Source organism: Agelaius tricolor, unplaced genomic scaffold, assembly GCF_023055355.1.
Source record: "Agelaius tricolor isolate 1412-34295 unplaced genomic scaffold, bAgeTri1.0.p SCAF_8, whole genome shotgun sequence".
Classification (NCBI taxonomy): Eukaryota; Metazoa; Chordata; class Aves; order Passeriformes; family Icteridae; genus Agelaius; species Agelaius tricolor.
Genome location: NW_027269268.1, coordinates 25,124,481 through 25,138,512, shown reverse-complemented (window position 1 = coordinate 25,138,512; position 14,032 = coordinate 25,124,481). Strand labels below are relative to the sequence as shown.

Sequence of the window (14,032 nt, the reverse complement as noted above, 5' to 3'; positions counted from 1 at the left end):
ATATTATGGATCGAATGTACAAGATTAGGGCCATCAAGCTCTGTCAGCAAGACAGAATATTCTGCTTTAAGGATGAAAAGCCAGAATGATCAAGCAGCAAAAGGTTTGTTAGGGAATCTCTGACAGCTCTGGATTCGCTCAAGGTCTTCCACAGCAGAGATTTGGGCAACCACCACATTGGTAAAATACAACAGAATTTCACCCCTTTTTTTTTCTCTATGTACATTCATCATCAGACCAGAACAATTCCTTAAAAAGGAAGATTTTTAAGAAACAAGTCATTAAGAAAGACAAGAAATTAGTCTTGCAGAATTAAATGACTTATGATATGACCTAAGATATGGAAGTCTTAGTAGCAAGATATTTTGTTGGCAGCATTTCTCATTTCAGGAAGTATTCAGTCAAGCATGGCTAAAACAAGCAGTGTCCCCACTGGATTCAGCAGCCAATAAAATGCTATTAATTTCAGCCTAATGTCCAGTAAAAGCAATTAATTTCAGAATACATAATTGCAACAGAAATTTTCAATGACAAACACAGCAACATAGTTTTTCACCCTGCTAAAGCAGCAAAATAACTGCTAATAACCATTTGGCATTGGGCAAGAATAGAAAGAAGGAGTAGCAGTCCAGCAGTACAAGGAAAACATGAGAATTAAATATATCACCCCTTATGCAACTAGTTTTAAACTTATCAAACGTCTAGAAAAAATCTCAAAAGATACAGGAAGGAAAATCTACTCTGTCCATCTTAAGTCCACCTCCACTTAGAAAATATTAAATGCAGGAGGCTATGTTTTCTAAACTGGTATTTGTTTTATTCTAATTGAAGATTCATGTTCAAGTACAGCCAATTGGAAAAACTTATTAGTTCTGTGTGGGATGGACAAAACCTTCATGATAGATATTAGTTGATTTAATTTTAAAATATCAGTAGCTAAACATTTCTGCACAGCTGGTCACTGGCAAGTTACAGAGATTGAGCAGGGAAAAGTACTTTATTGTGCAGGCTAACAGTGAAAAAAATAAACAGGACAGCTTAATTGGACAACATGGTTTCACATTAAGGAATAAATCTACTTTGCTTATGTAAATTTCACTTAAATATTAGAGAAGAGGTGGTACAGAGGTGGCTGACAGCATTTATTTTAGGCAGAGTAGACCATCTATTTTATTGCATGACATAAGGTTTGGTTGCAAAGACCACTAAAGTCAACTAACTCTTCATTTACTTGAATTGTCTTTGAATTTGACCCAGAATTTAAACAGCATCACTACTTACTATGTAAGCACAAGGTCTGAAAATATTCCAGTTTACAGATGAGATTTCCCATGTTGGAGTCGAACCACAATGACAAAATAAATGACTCTGCACATTGCATCTCATTTGTTGCAGAAAATATTCTCACTCTTACCTGTACATTTTCTTCTGTAACTTGAATTTCAGCAGTGTAAATATAATCAATAAGCATCCTTAGAGTCCAGCCATCAACTTCCTTTATTCGAACTTTTTTTGCTCGGCTTTCACTCATCTCACCTACAAACACAGTTTATTAATCAAGTAAATAAGATAGAAATACAGCATGAATGTAGAAGTTTAACAGCAGCAGAAATTTTGTGTATGAACAGTTATGATAGTAGCAAAACTTCAACACTAATAATATAATTTCTTCCTTTCCTTCCTTCCTCCAATGAGGAAGGAAGGTTTTGTTGTCATCATGCAAATGCTACCTGGGTTAGTACTTTTAGTGCAGGTGACCTATTTTTTCCAGTGTAAAGTATCAGGAAAATATTGTTATCAGACCTAAATATGACACTTCAAATGCATACAAAAACATTTTGCTGGGAAAGCAAGATATTAAAATACTCTAGCATTATTAACGTCTTAACTGAAGGAGCATACCAAACAAGGTCCAGAGTAAATTTATTTAAATAAGAAAAGTTATATCCCCACAGAAGAATTAACATACATATTTCTTTGCTTGCCTACCTATTATTCCCTTGGTGATTTCACCTCTTTTGCAGCTCCAATCTAACAGCTCAAGCTAAGATAAAACGGTAAGCAAGGGAAAATTTGTTGGATCTCATTTTGTGGAGGCTGACATGTTGGCCATATGCCACAACCCATCTTCATAGAAAGGCCTGCAAAATATCTTCCACCTTCTAAAATACGATGTTTCTCAAAGTGCAATATTTTCTTTATGGCTGAAATAATTATCCAAATATATATTTTGAAGTAATGACTATAATCTTCTATATGACTTCCAGATCAGGTAATCTCAGACCTTTAAACCCTCTTGCAATGACTTTCACTGAGAAACAAAACATGAACTACAAAAGTGATGTTGGAAGATATATAAAATTTCACTTTGGAAGAGTATATCCCAATCTCTGAATATATGAGTTTTTTATTCTTCTATATAGGATATAATTTCTTTCCCTTGGGCGTAGACATCTAGAGATAAGGGTATTGGTGATATAATAAATTTAATGTATACAACAAGAAAAGCAGATAGGATGGAGAAGTGAACAAAAACATGCTAACCATTGCTGATATTTTTTATGAAGTCATACACATTTTCATTGCTTGTTACCCTCTGGTCTCCAGGGTTAGTGTCAAACAATGCATTTTACCCAGGGCTTTCAGCAAAGAGATCGTCACTGACAAATCTGTCACCACTATTCATGGTACCATACCTTTTTTTGAGCTGAACGGTAAAGAATGGCATTACAAATCAACCCTTTAAGTGGCAGGAAGTTCAAAAGACATAAAAACCAGCAAAATCCAGCTCCCACAGAACTTTCTCCTTTCACCCGCACTTCTGAAACATTCCCCTACATCTTTGAAGGATGACTGCAGAACCCTGCAGGGCCCTGTATTCCAAGTTCCTGCTTCTAGTTTGACACAGATTAAACCTATTGATCTTCAGAGCATGTAAGCTGCAACTTATTTATTATGCAAGCTGCTGTGGAGGTGGTCCTCTGGGAAAATTGTGTGTGTGGGAGAGCAGATTTTGATATTCTGCAAGCACATTAGATTTGTTTTCAGATTTTGTGTCAAGGCTTTTAGAGTCATGGATAGGCACCTTCTCTATTTAAAAACCAAGCCCAGAATATAAAAATAAAAAACCCTGAACAAAAAAAAAAAAAAAAAAAAGAAAATCAAACCAAAACAAAACACCCCACACCCAAACAACAACAATAAAAAAACACCCAACCAAAATAATCCCAAAAATACTTGCTTCCAACTTTCATGTGAACCACACATGCAACCTTACTACAATTCTAGATCAACCCATATCTGTTTGCTAGATCATATAGAGGAAACCAGAGATGCACTCAGCAGGCAGGCTCAGTCTAGAATTCAACCTGCTGAAGAACTCAGTTTATGACTGGGAAGCAGCACCATCATGTCTCCACAGAGTTCTTAGTGACAGGAAAGCATATCATGAACTGAAAGAAAGCACTGAGCTGATCCAACCTCCCAAGCAGCAGCAGCAAAGCACCAGCTGAGTTGAAGATACTAAAGGGCTACAAAGATACAAAGGGGCTATCTAAAAAGCTTACATGGTTCCTCACAAAGTAATGCAAAGAAGGCCTTTTTCTTCTTTTTTATTTTTTTTTTACCCAAGAATTTTAGAAACGGAGAATGGAAGTGAAGAGAGCAGATAAATCCCTAAGGATAACTGCCATCGTCACCCTTATCTGAAGTCAGCCCCCATAGCCACTGATGAGTCCCTTCTCTGATGCTTTATAATCAATTCCTCTAAACATTTAAGTAGATTTAAATTATATTTCTAAATAATTCCACTGTATAAGACAAAAGAAGTATTCCTATTAACATAGATTAAATAGCAGGGACTCTCTTCCCCATCTCCTCATTGGATAATTGTTACTAACTTACTACATTTTGTAACTTTAAAAGACAGTAAATTTTTCTTTCCTGATAATTATTAGGGCTACCATTACAGGTACAAATGAGGAAAAGGAAAAAAAAACCAAAAAAACCAAACAGGCAGAGAGTTTGAACCCAGTTAATGCCATATCCCAGCCTGCACTGCAGTAATATTTAATGACTCAGAGAATGATGGAATCAACCTGCAAACACATGTTTAAATATAAGCTTCTAATTTCTAATCAAGAAGTAACCCTAAAGCGTAAGAGTGCAATTTTTTCCACTGTCTTTTCAGTCCGTGTTTTATTCTGGATAGAAGAAGATACTTCTCCCTTTGGTTGTGGCTGGTTAAGGGATCAAATTTGCTTATTTGAACTTGCAGATTACTGAATAAGAATAAAAATCCACCTAGGAAGTGTGGATTCCAGGCTTCATGGAGAGAACAATCACAATGAAATTCAAGAATTTTTGTGTGGGGAATGGCTGAAATGCACCAATACCACAGCTGGGCCATGCTGTAAGAAACAGATAAGCCTAGTAAAACAATCTGCTGATAACTCTTAAAGCCACAGCTGAATTCTACTTAAGCTCCCACCTATTTGGCTCACTAACTACACAAACCTCACCACAGATATATTAGTTAAACACTTCACACCCATTACTCAAGTGAGTGTTCCCACCTCCTGCACCACTGAGGCTAAAGAACACCTACATTTAAAAACATAAAACAAGTAAAAAAACTTAAAAGGGAAGATTTCAGTAATTCCATCTGGAGAGTAGCTACAGACACTGCTGCATTGGCACTCTGAATGGGTAATAAACTTCTTCACAAAAAGGGCAGTCAGGGCAAGCAGAAATGTCTTAATCACAGAAGACATAATAAAATGCTATATGCTGAGCAAAGAGTATTTGCAATGTGATAGTCAACAACAGTTAGTCTTTAATACAGAACTAACATAAGAGGCTTGCATTTCTCTGCTACTAAGGTGATAAAAAGGAACTGTAGAAGCAGCCTTTTTTATTCTAATTTTATAGACAGCAGTAAAAATGAAGAAAGAATTTATCAGTCACCCACAATGTTTGCCTCAACCACAAATGCAAACTTAAAAAACTGCTTGAGAAAGAGATATTTAATTTTACAAGCAATTTTAAAGCATTCTTGTAGAAGTTACTCCACTTCTGGCCTTGAATATGTCAAAATATTTGCCTATAAAATCAAGAATGATCAGCTGCTTCGCCAGAACACAACACTATTTCAAATTTCATCCATCTTGTTGCATACAATTAAAATTATTAGAACACCAATCTGTTTGCATCTGGGCAGGCCAAGAGTCACATTTCTACCTCCATCTGAGCTGGGGTCAGAAGCAATGGATTACAGAAAAGTCTTTTAATTTCAGACAGTTGACATTAACTACAAAGCTGGCACAAGATTTCAGGATGAACAGACAAACCTCAGAAGTTAATTTTAACGTGCATTTAGTAGCATTCTTACTCTGGCACTGAATTTCACATTATTTCAATGTGATTTATAACCGTGATGGAATTAAGCCCAAGCACAGGAATTTCAGCTGGAGGCTCCTATGAACCTGAATCTATCTTAGCCTTGCAAGCCATCAGCATTCCCGCTCTAGCAGTATGCAGTAACTCAGTAAAGCAGTAACTTGGCCAGCATGGAGTGAGCAGAAGTCGAATCAAGCCTGTACAGAAAAGTAGTGGCAATGATGCAGAGTACATATGTCATGGAGAATTACCCTAAAAATACTGAAACATGCACTCCAGCTATAGGCTGCCAAAGCCACAGAAAGCTTTCATATCTACTAACAGCCTAGAGCGCTCATGGGCTGAAGAATGTAGACGCACTAGTTTTTAAAGGACATAATTTACTCCAAAATTCACATGAAAGTTATTTTAACCTTCTTTTGGGCAAGTGAGATTACTAGAGGCTTAAAGGGTATAACAACTTGACTATCGCTGGCTTACTTAACATCTAATTTGTTTTTTAATTAAGGAGACTTTTTAAAGCATTCATCATGCTAACAAAGGCTATGTTGACAGTATGTCCTTAGATTGCAAAAAAAAAAAAAATCATTAAGAATCCCAAATGTTCCTATTGCCTTATCTAAAAATCAAATTAGATCCTAAAAAGCAAAAGTCATGAAAATTTATTCTTTATACAGTTAGACTGGATTACAACATAGTAAGTATTGAAACATTTGGTACCTGTAAACATGGCATGGAAGTAGGGGCTGCAGGCGGCTAACACAACTCTATGCGCTGCAATTTCCATGTCTTCAGCTACTATCGTCACATCACACAGCAAGTTTTGACTATTTAGAAATATCAGAGAAGGCAATTTCACATAAGTGAACTACAACAGAAAAGTATATATGATATCACACACAATTTCTTTTCCCATGCCATCAAAAGAGGCAGGCAGACAATGTTGATGAAGCATTGTTTTTAAATGTGTTACACAACCACATGGCTGTTACTCAATCAGATTACAGATGGGGCTTGGGTACACAAAACTGTTTAAAAATCAAACAACTGAATTGTGATTCATTGCACAGAAGTTTTCTGCATTGAATAACCATAATTTTTATCAGCCCAATTTATAAACATTCTCTCTGGAAGTCTGGGCCCCTTTGAACAACTACGATAGAAAAAACAGAATTTAATATATACAAGCACTAAAAAAAAATTACGTAAGAAACAAGGCTTTACAGACAACAAAGACTCCAAATTTCAACTGAGGTGCCTGTATTACATAACACTTGAAACTTATGCCTACTTAATTGTACAAATCCATTACTCAATCTTCTCTATATTCACTGTTTTCCAAGCATTTTTCATATTCAGCCCATGCACACAATAGCAATTATTTTTTCCAGTCTGAACAGTTTAGAATTTATTATGGTTAACTTTGTATCTTGACTGACTTTGTATCTTCATTATATGAATTTGTATTCTTGTCCTTTGTGACTGTAACATATTTCCTCCCTGTTCAGTTGCAATAAAGTAACATCTCATTTATAAGAAACACAGGTGTTTCTTACACAGTTTACAGCTATTGGCTATACCTCTTCCGCTTAAACCCTTATAATCCAATTTTCTAGACTGAAAAAGGAGAGGGAAAAAAAAAAGCAAAACACACCACAACACAAAAAGCCTGCAACTTTACAGCTTCTAACTAAAGGTTACAGTCACCTCTTCTTTCCTGTTCATGCTAGCACTGTTCTGTGGAGGTAGTATGGAATCCACAAAACTCAGACCCATGGCAACAGAGGAAAGAGGGAAAAGTACAACTCAACAGAACATATTCCTTAGGGGTGGAATTCCTTAGGGATTCCTAGAGCTGTACACCAATCTAGTGATTTCTATTCTCAGTACCGTCAAAAAGATAATTTTTTACCCTTCCTGAATACATAATGAAGATTTTTAGATAGTTTGCAACTACCACACTGAGTTGTAGCAAAGTCAGGTGAGCAGTTGCATTTTGCTTGGGCAGAACTAGAGCTCTCAGCCAAACTGCTCAGATATTCACCTCAGTCTAAAAGTAAACTCTGTGATCTCTCAGTTCTGCAATTATCCAAACTTATGAGCCCAGACTCAAGTAAGGTGGCTTTGCAGAGGTCACACACCAAAACTTTTGGTGGCTACAAGTAATCTTTGGGGCCATATTGCAATCCTGGCAATTATCTTTCTGCTTTCAACTCTTAATACCTACAGCAACTATGTAAATCTCATAAATTTAGCTTGCAATATAGTTATTATCAAACAATATGTACAATGTAATGACTGTACCAGATGAAACACACAATTCAGAGGATCTTGAAACAACCATTACATTTATTATAAAAAAATGCAAACAGAAAGCTACACATACAAGGGCATCAGATACCCAGCTTTATCAGACACCTGCACTTAACCTGACAACAGGAACAAAAATTTATACTTAGTTGCACAGAAATACTAAAGATAACAATGAAGCCAGAAGCAACAGATTACATCAATGCACAACGAGGGTTACTAATTACATTGCACATACACAGACAGAGTAATGCCTCTAGTCTGGAACTGCATCAGGTGAATGAATATGCTCTGAGCTACTACAGAGCTGACAAGCTAGAGAAACTACTGCAGAAATGAGCTTAAAAACTTAATCATGTACTCTGCTGCAAGCATCTTGTGGCTTCCACAGCAATTCAGCACCTTCATCTCATGAGGGCACATCAATTTATTTTAGAAAAGGCTGTGTTCTGAAGTGGTATTGTACCAATTTGCTTATATAGAGTGACTGAATGAACAGAATTGTGGGGGATAAACCATCATGGTATGGAAAATGATAAAAAGGGGGTTAAGCAAGTATGCATTTAAGAATAACTGAGCAACTGTTTACCAGCTTGCAGGCTATTCTTCACTGGTTCATACAGAGAAAGTTTTCATTACCCCATCTTCAAAAGGTTTTAGTAAAGTCTTGTTTGTAAGAACGAGAATTTTGATAAATATAGGTAACATCAAATTCCTTTGTGATAAAAGCAAATTATAATAAAGTGAAAAGATAGGCATCAGAGTGTAATTTTGTCACATGTCAAGAACTAATTAGTTTTCCTAATGAGCTTTCTATTCAGTGTTGAGGTGATGCTGAGCAATGAAATGTCAAAAAATACAAAGGACAAAATTGCTAAAATTTGTCAAAATTTGAAGGCACATAAAAACGCATTAACAAGCTACTAGAGCCAGACAACCTGACAGCAGCCAAAAATTTAACATAAGCACAGAGACTTAAGCATTCAAAACCAAATGTATTTAGATGCTTAAGCAAATTATTTTTTCACTAGCTATTCACTTCCTGGAGAGTATACCTCAGGCAAATACCTGTTTGTGCTACATTAATGAAAAGCACTGAGATTCACTACATTTTTAAAGTAGAATCTAAATCAAAAAAATAATTTAATGGATTAATATTAGATCTTTGTTTAGAGCAATGAAGTCTGAAACATTTTTAAGATTTTCTGTTTATTATTTCAAACAAATGAATGCAACTAGAAAAGTTTATAATTTTATTTAATTACTACTTACCATCTTAAAAGCTGTATTCAGCTTAAATTGTAAATATTGTTACTTTACCTTATTAAATGGCAACTAGTTGAGGTTATATGGCACAGCTCCTGTTCAAACTTTAAGTATTTATACATGCAAGGCAAAATTGCTCAAATTGCTTCTACAGCAATTTGAATTTAGGTAACCATGGAAACTAAAGTATATTCTGAAAATAATCCATGGGCTTCAAAAATTCACTCTGCTGGAAGACTGTGAATCTTTTACTTGAAACACAGCAAAATGCAGGTAGGTTTATAACTTCCAAAACTATTGTTAAAATTAATTCTGGGAAACTTCCTCCATGTAAACTCTTGCTCATCCTTAGGAAGTCATTGCTACTGGCTCTAGCCAGGCTCTGTTACACTCCTTGAGACACTGCATCTGGTTACTGGGACACTTGAAAAAGCCAAGGTCATAAATTAGGTGAAGCAACAAGTGTCAGTCTATCCAGCACACACTCTTAAAGATTTATCTATATGAAACAGCAAAGGCCAAAGGCAGAGGCGTACTTTAAAAGGGTATCAGCTGTGTTTCTTTCTGGTGAAGCCTCTCCAATTTTTAATTTTATATGGGAAATAACAAAGAACTACAGGATTTTCACAGCCTCCAGTACTGTCTCTGCTAGAGAAGTATTTTTATTTATTTAATTTCTCAATGTTGCTGTAAGTTGTAGCACTAAATTACTATCAGTGATAGCTGTGAGTGCTGATTTCCAGAGCTCAGTTGTGAGCTCTAATTACCAGCTGTCACAGTTTTCAACATCACTTCACCTACTCATATACATGTAAAACATAAATCAATATGGATGCTAAGAACATCATCAGCACCAGCCTCCCAGTTTCACTGAAACTGATGGTATTATCCCTCAAAAGCTTACAAAACTTTATTGAGAAAAGTTACTTTCAATATTTGATTTGGGAGGCCATCAATTTCTCCTAGGGCACGAGCAAAAGATAACTAAGAAAATGTGCAGTCAGTTGGTTTATACTGTGACCTATGTCTCCAGACTAGAAAATTTTAATATTTTTCTGGTTCACAGCCTACCACAAAAATCAGCAACAGGCACACAAAGAGCCTAAGGCTCAACCAGACTCACTTTTTGTCACAGATCAAATACATACAAGAAAGGATCAGTAGCTGTAACTCCTTAAGTACAACCTGTAAGTATTTTTCAAGTCTCACAAAACTAGTTTTGACCAACTTATGAAGTGCAAAAACATACTGCATACGTTACAGTTATCATCACATGGCTATCATTCAGTTATCACTTCATTGTATATTTAATCCTTCTCCTCAGCTATACTTCTGAAATTCCATGTTCTTAATAAACTAACTATTATTATTAACTTAACAAATGTAAATGAAAGCAAAAATGAACTTTGGACTCCAGGCAGGTGTATACAGTGAAGTCATACCTTCTTAATTCATTCATAACTTTAAAAGCTTTCTTCATGTGCCATGGATTTACTGTAATAGGACAGTGAATTTCGGTGTTATCATCTTTCAGATCCAAGGGCTTCTGATGGCAAAGTTTGGTACATCTGGAAAGAAAGAGGAAAAAAATAAAGTTAAAACTTCCGTCTAATCTCCAGTGCTGTTGCTTCTTACTTCATCCACCTTCATCTTGGGGAGAAGAAGAAGATTTGCACTTGAAACTTCTTCTTTACTCCAAGCAATTTTAGTTTCCCTATTACCAAAGGTGTAGGGGAATAGGTAGAATTCCCATGGAAGTGGAAGTAGTAAGTTGGTGACTAATAGTAGTGACATTGTCAGAGGCTAACAATAATCTATATTAAAGAAAACATGAAGATGTTTTCTGGTTTTGTGAATATTATTTTATTTAGTGGAGAAATAGTCTAGAATATTTCCAATAAGCTCTGAAGTGAGGGCAGAATCAGAGTTTTGGGCACTTTTCACCTAGTGCCCTACAGATCAATGGCAGAATGCAGCAACCATCACCCCAGTCTCTTACTGCCTTCACTGCCTGTCAGGTAAGAGCTCCTCTCTGCCCTTCTACCAGGACCTCAGTTACTGTTTCACACAGCTCCTCTGACAGGAAGACCACACAATGACTACTGCAATTATCCAGGCTTTCCCTAGCCACAGCACAAGAAGTGGGCAGAAAAATTGTGGACAGAAAAATTGTGTGCTTTTGTAGATTCACTCAGTGTTCTGAAAACCATAATGTACATAAGTGACCAGCCTTTTAATTTTTGTTACTCTCAAAACCCCACTCCAAATAACAAGAGAAGAACTAGGCAGTGTGAAAAATCATTACCTCTAGCTACAATTAATTCTTTCTGTAAGACATACCCAAGTTCTACAGACACTAACTTCTGTAGAAAAATCATTATATACACTCCTCAGTCACTTGGAGTGTCCAAACAGCAAGCAGACTTCTCATGCCAAACCAAATCAATGAGTTTCCTGTTTACAGTCACAATGTTGTTCTTACAAAGCAAACTGTGTTGCTGTAGCACTTAGAAAATGCTTAGCATCAGTGATGCTTTATTCTACAGTGTTGTAACTGTATTCCTCAACCTCTAAGCTGGAAGTAAGCAAAGGCACTGAGAAGTCATTTGGTGGGCCACAAACCCTGGTACATCAACGATCTGACTGCAAGTGAAAATTCAGCCTTACCAGCATTAGGTAAGCACAGTCAAATTGAGCATATTCAGTGACTCACATAATTGCAACCTCTCCTCTACTATACCTGAAACTTTTTAATTGGGCACGTCTAATGAATTTAAAAGAAAAAACAACAATAATTAAGATTTTAACCTAGAACTCTAAGTTCTATGCACTACAATTGTGCAAAGCCAAGTAACTGGCTCTGTTTTTCATTATCCCAACACTGGCTACAAAATTTTGGAGCAAAGCAATACAAAATTGCATCAAGCAACAAAGGAATGTAAAAAGTTTCCATAAAACTAACCAAGTAACATCCATCCACAGAACTCTAACTACAACCAACTTACTACAGTGTACCACAAAACTGATACGAATTAAAAGTTTCATGTTCAATTTTAAAAATTATACAATTCATTACTGAAAAAGGACAAATGACAGGAATTCTGCATCAATCGAAAAAAACCCCAAACAAGTTACATGCTATCCAGCACAGAAATATGCTAGTTCATAGAGGTAAAAAAAAAATACTTTCTATCTAGCAAACTCCTTTAGACTGAAGGTTACTTTTCTACATGATGTGACATACGTTGTGATCAGAATTCCAAAAATTAATAGACAGAAATCAATGACTGCAGAAAACATTCAAAACACCAAAGACCTATAACCAAGAGACCCAGCTTTTAATTATACCACTGACCTATCAAGTCCAAGATAGAACACTTTCATTGCAACTTTCTACATCCCAAAGCAATGCATCAGATACTGATGTCTATTTATCTGCGTACATATACAGGCTGTATACACATCAAATACAGCTATGCAAGGAAAACAAAAGTGATCGAGCTGTCCATAAAGAGCTGCCAAGCAATCTGGGTTAGATGGAGGAGTTCACATGAAGCGTAAATTAATTTGCTGAAGTTTCATTTGTTTGTCACAAAGGGGGACTTTGTTTTAAGGTAATGAACCCTACAAAACCATCAGTCATACGCTTTCTGTTTTGGTAAGTGCCAGTCTGCCTGAAGTACTAAGGTCTCTCTTACCATTTCACCAGCATGGCCAGAGCTGTCTGCAACTGGTTTCTTTCAGTTTGTTCTCAAGAACCTCACGCACATCACGCCTGAAATCTACCTACCGAAGGCACAGGATGAAGTAGCACTGAACCGGAGCCCGTGAAAGGACTGAGGAGGCCAGCTGAGGTGCAGCTGGAGATGGTTGCCTGGAGTGCATCGCCTGGGCACTGCCACTAAAAAAGATGCTTAACTAAATAACCAGAAAACCGGGAGTGAGATAAGCACGACTGCTGAGTCAAACAAGGAGTAATTTGGGACCACATATGGAGGAAGCAGAAGGAGTGAGGGGGAGGAGGGAGAAAAAGCCCGCCTGTCCCCACAGGCTGGAAGGCACACGGGAAGGCGGCGGGGCGGGGGTGCCGGCAGCGCTGCCCGCCCGCGGGAGCCCCGCGCCCGCTGCCCCCGCCGCACGGTGCCCGCGGCCGGCGCCCGCAGCGGCACGACCGGGCATCTCCGAGCGCCGCGCTGGCCGCGGGAGAGCCAGCCGCCCGGGCGGGCACCCGTTCCGCCACCAGGTCGCCGACACGACCCTCCCGCCGGCGCTGCCCCGCGGCCGGTTCCGAGCGTGCCCCGTCCGCAGGCACCGCTCCCCCGGTGCCGAGGGCCCCGGCGGGGCCGGCCGGGTGCGGAGAGCCGCGGCACCTCAGCTCGCTGCAGCGCGGCCGGGCCCGCCCCGCCGCCCCAGCCCACGGACCGCTCAGCGCTCCGCTCCGCACCGCCGTCCCGGCGGGCTCCGGGCGCCCGGCTGCCTCCCCGCCCGCCCCGCCGCCGCCGCCGCCGCCGCACTCACACGGGCGGCAGCAGCATCTCCATCGCGGCTCCGCTCGGGCTTCCTCCGTGCAACGCGGGCGCGGCGAGCTGCCGCCAGCACCATGCCAGCTGCGCTGCCCCGCCGCTGGTGCGGGGTGCGGGGAGCGGCTGCGCCCGCCCGGCCGAGCCCCGCCGCCGCCGGGAGCCGCCGGCGCTGCGGCTTCCGGGTGCCCGCCCGCGGGAGGGCGCGGCGGGGACGGGCCTCTCTGCGCAGGCGCGGCGGCGGCGGGACCCGGCCCGGCCAGGCCTGTGCGGTGCCGCCTGCCGGAGCTCCGGTACCGCGGTTGGGCAGGGGCGCCTCGCCGGAGTCTTCCGCCCTGGAGCTGGGAAAGCCTCGGCCCAGGGGCTTTAGGAAGAGGAGGCTGAGGCGCCGCTGCCCTTGCTGAAAGAAGCCTGGCCTCCGAGTGGGATGAGTCGGGTTCAGAGCCCAAGTGCGCGTCTCCCGCTTCCCAGGAAAGCGGTGGCTCAGGGCAGGCCGGAGAGCGACACCCGGAGCTGCCCTGCGCAGCCACACGTCCCGC

General features: G+C 39.7%; 1 protein-coding gene across 4 annotated transcripts in view; it reads right to left on the bottom strand.

Moving 5' to 3' along the window:
- KLHL2 (kelch like family member 2) overlaps positions 1-13,704 on the bottom strand; it is a 54,360-nt gene extending 40,656 nt beyond the window's left edge. Inside the window, exons 1-4 of one of the 4 annotated variants that reach the window (XM_071432008.1) lie at positions 13,492-13,704; positions 10,416-10,541; positions 6,118-6,224; positions 1,415-1,536 (exon numbers count right to left, since the gene is read on the bottom strand). In XM_071432008.1, the coding sequence (XP_071288109.1) occupies positions 1,415-1,536; positions 6,118-6,224; positions 10,416-10,541; positions 13,492-13,514 (378 nt within the window). In that variant the 5' untranslated portion in view covers positions 13,515-13,704. Of the gene's footprint in view, positions 1-1,414; positions 1,537-6,117; positions 6,225-10,415; positions 10,542-12,763; positions 12,887-13,491 lie in introns of those variants that run through there. The other 3 variants (XM_071432009.1, XM_071432007.1, XM_071432010.1) reach the window with 3 other exon arrangements.
- Between the last annotated feature and the right edge of the window lie 328 nt (positions 13,705-14,032).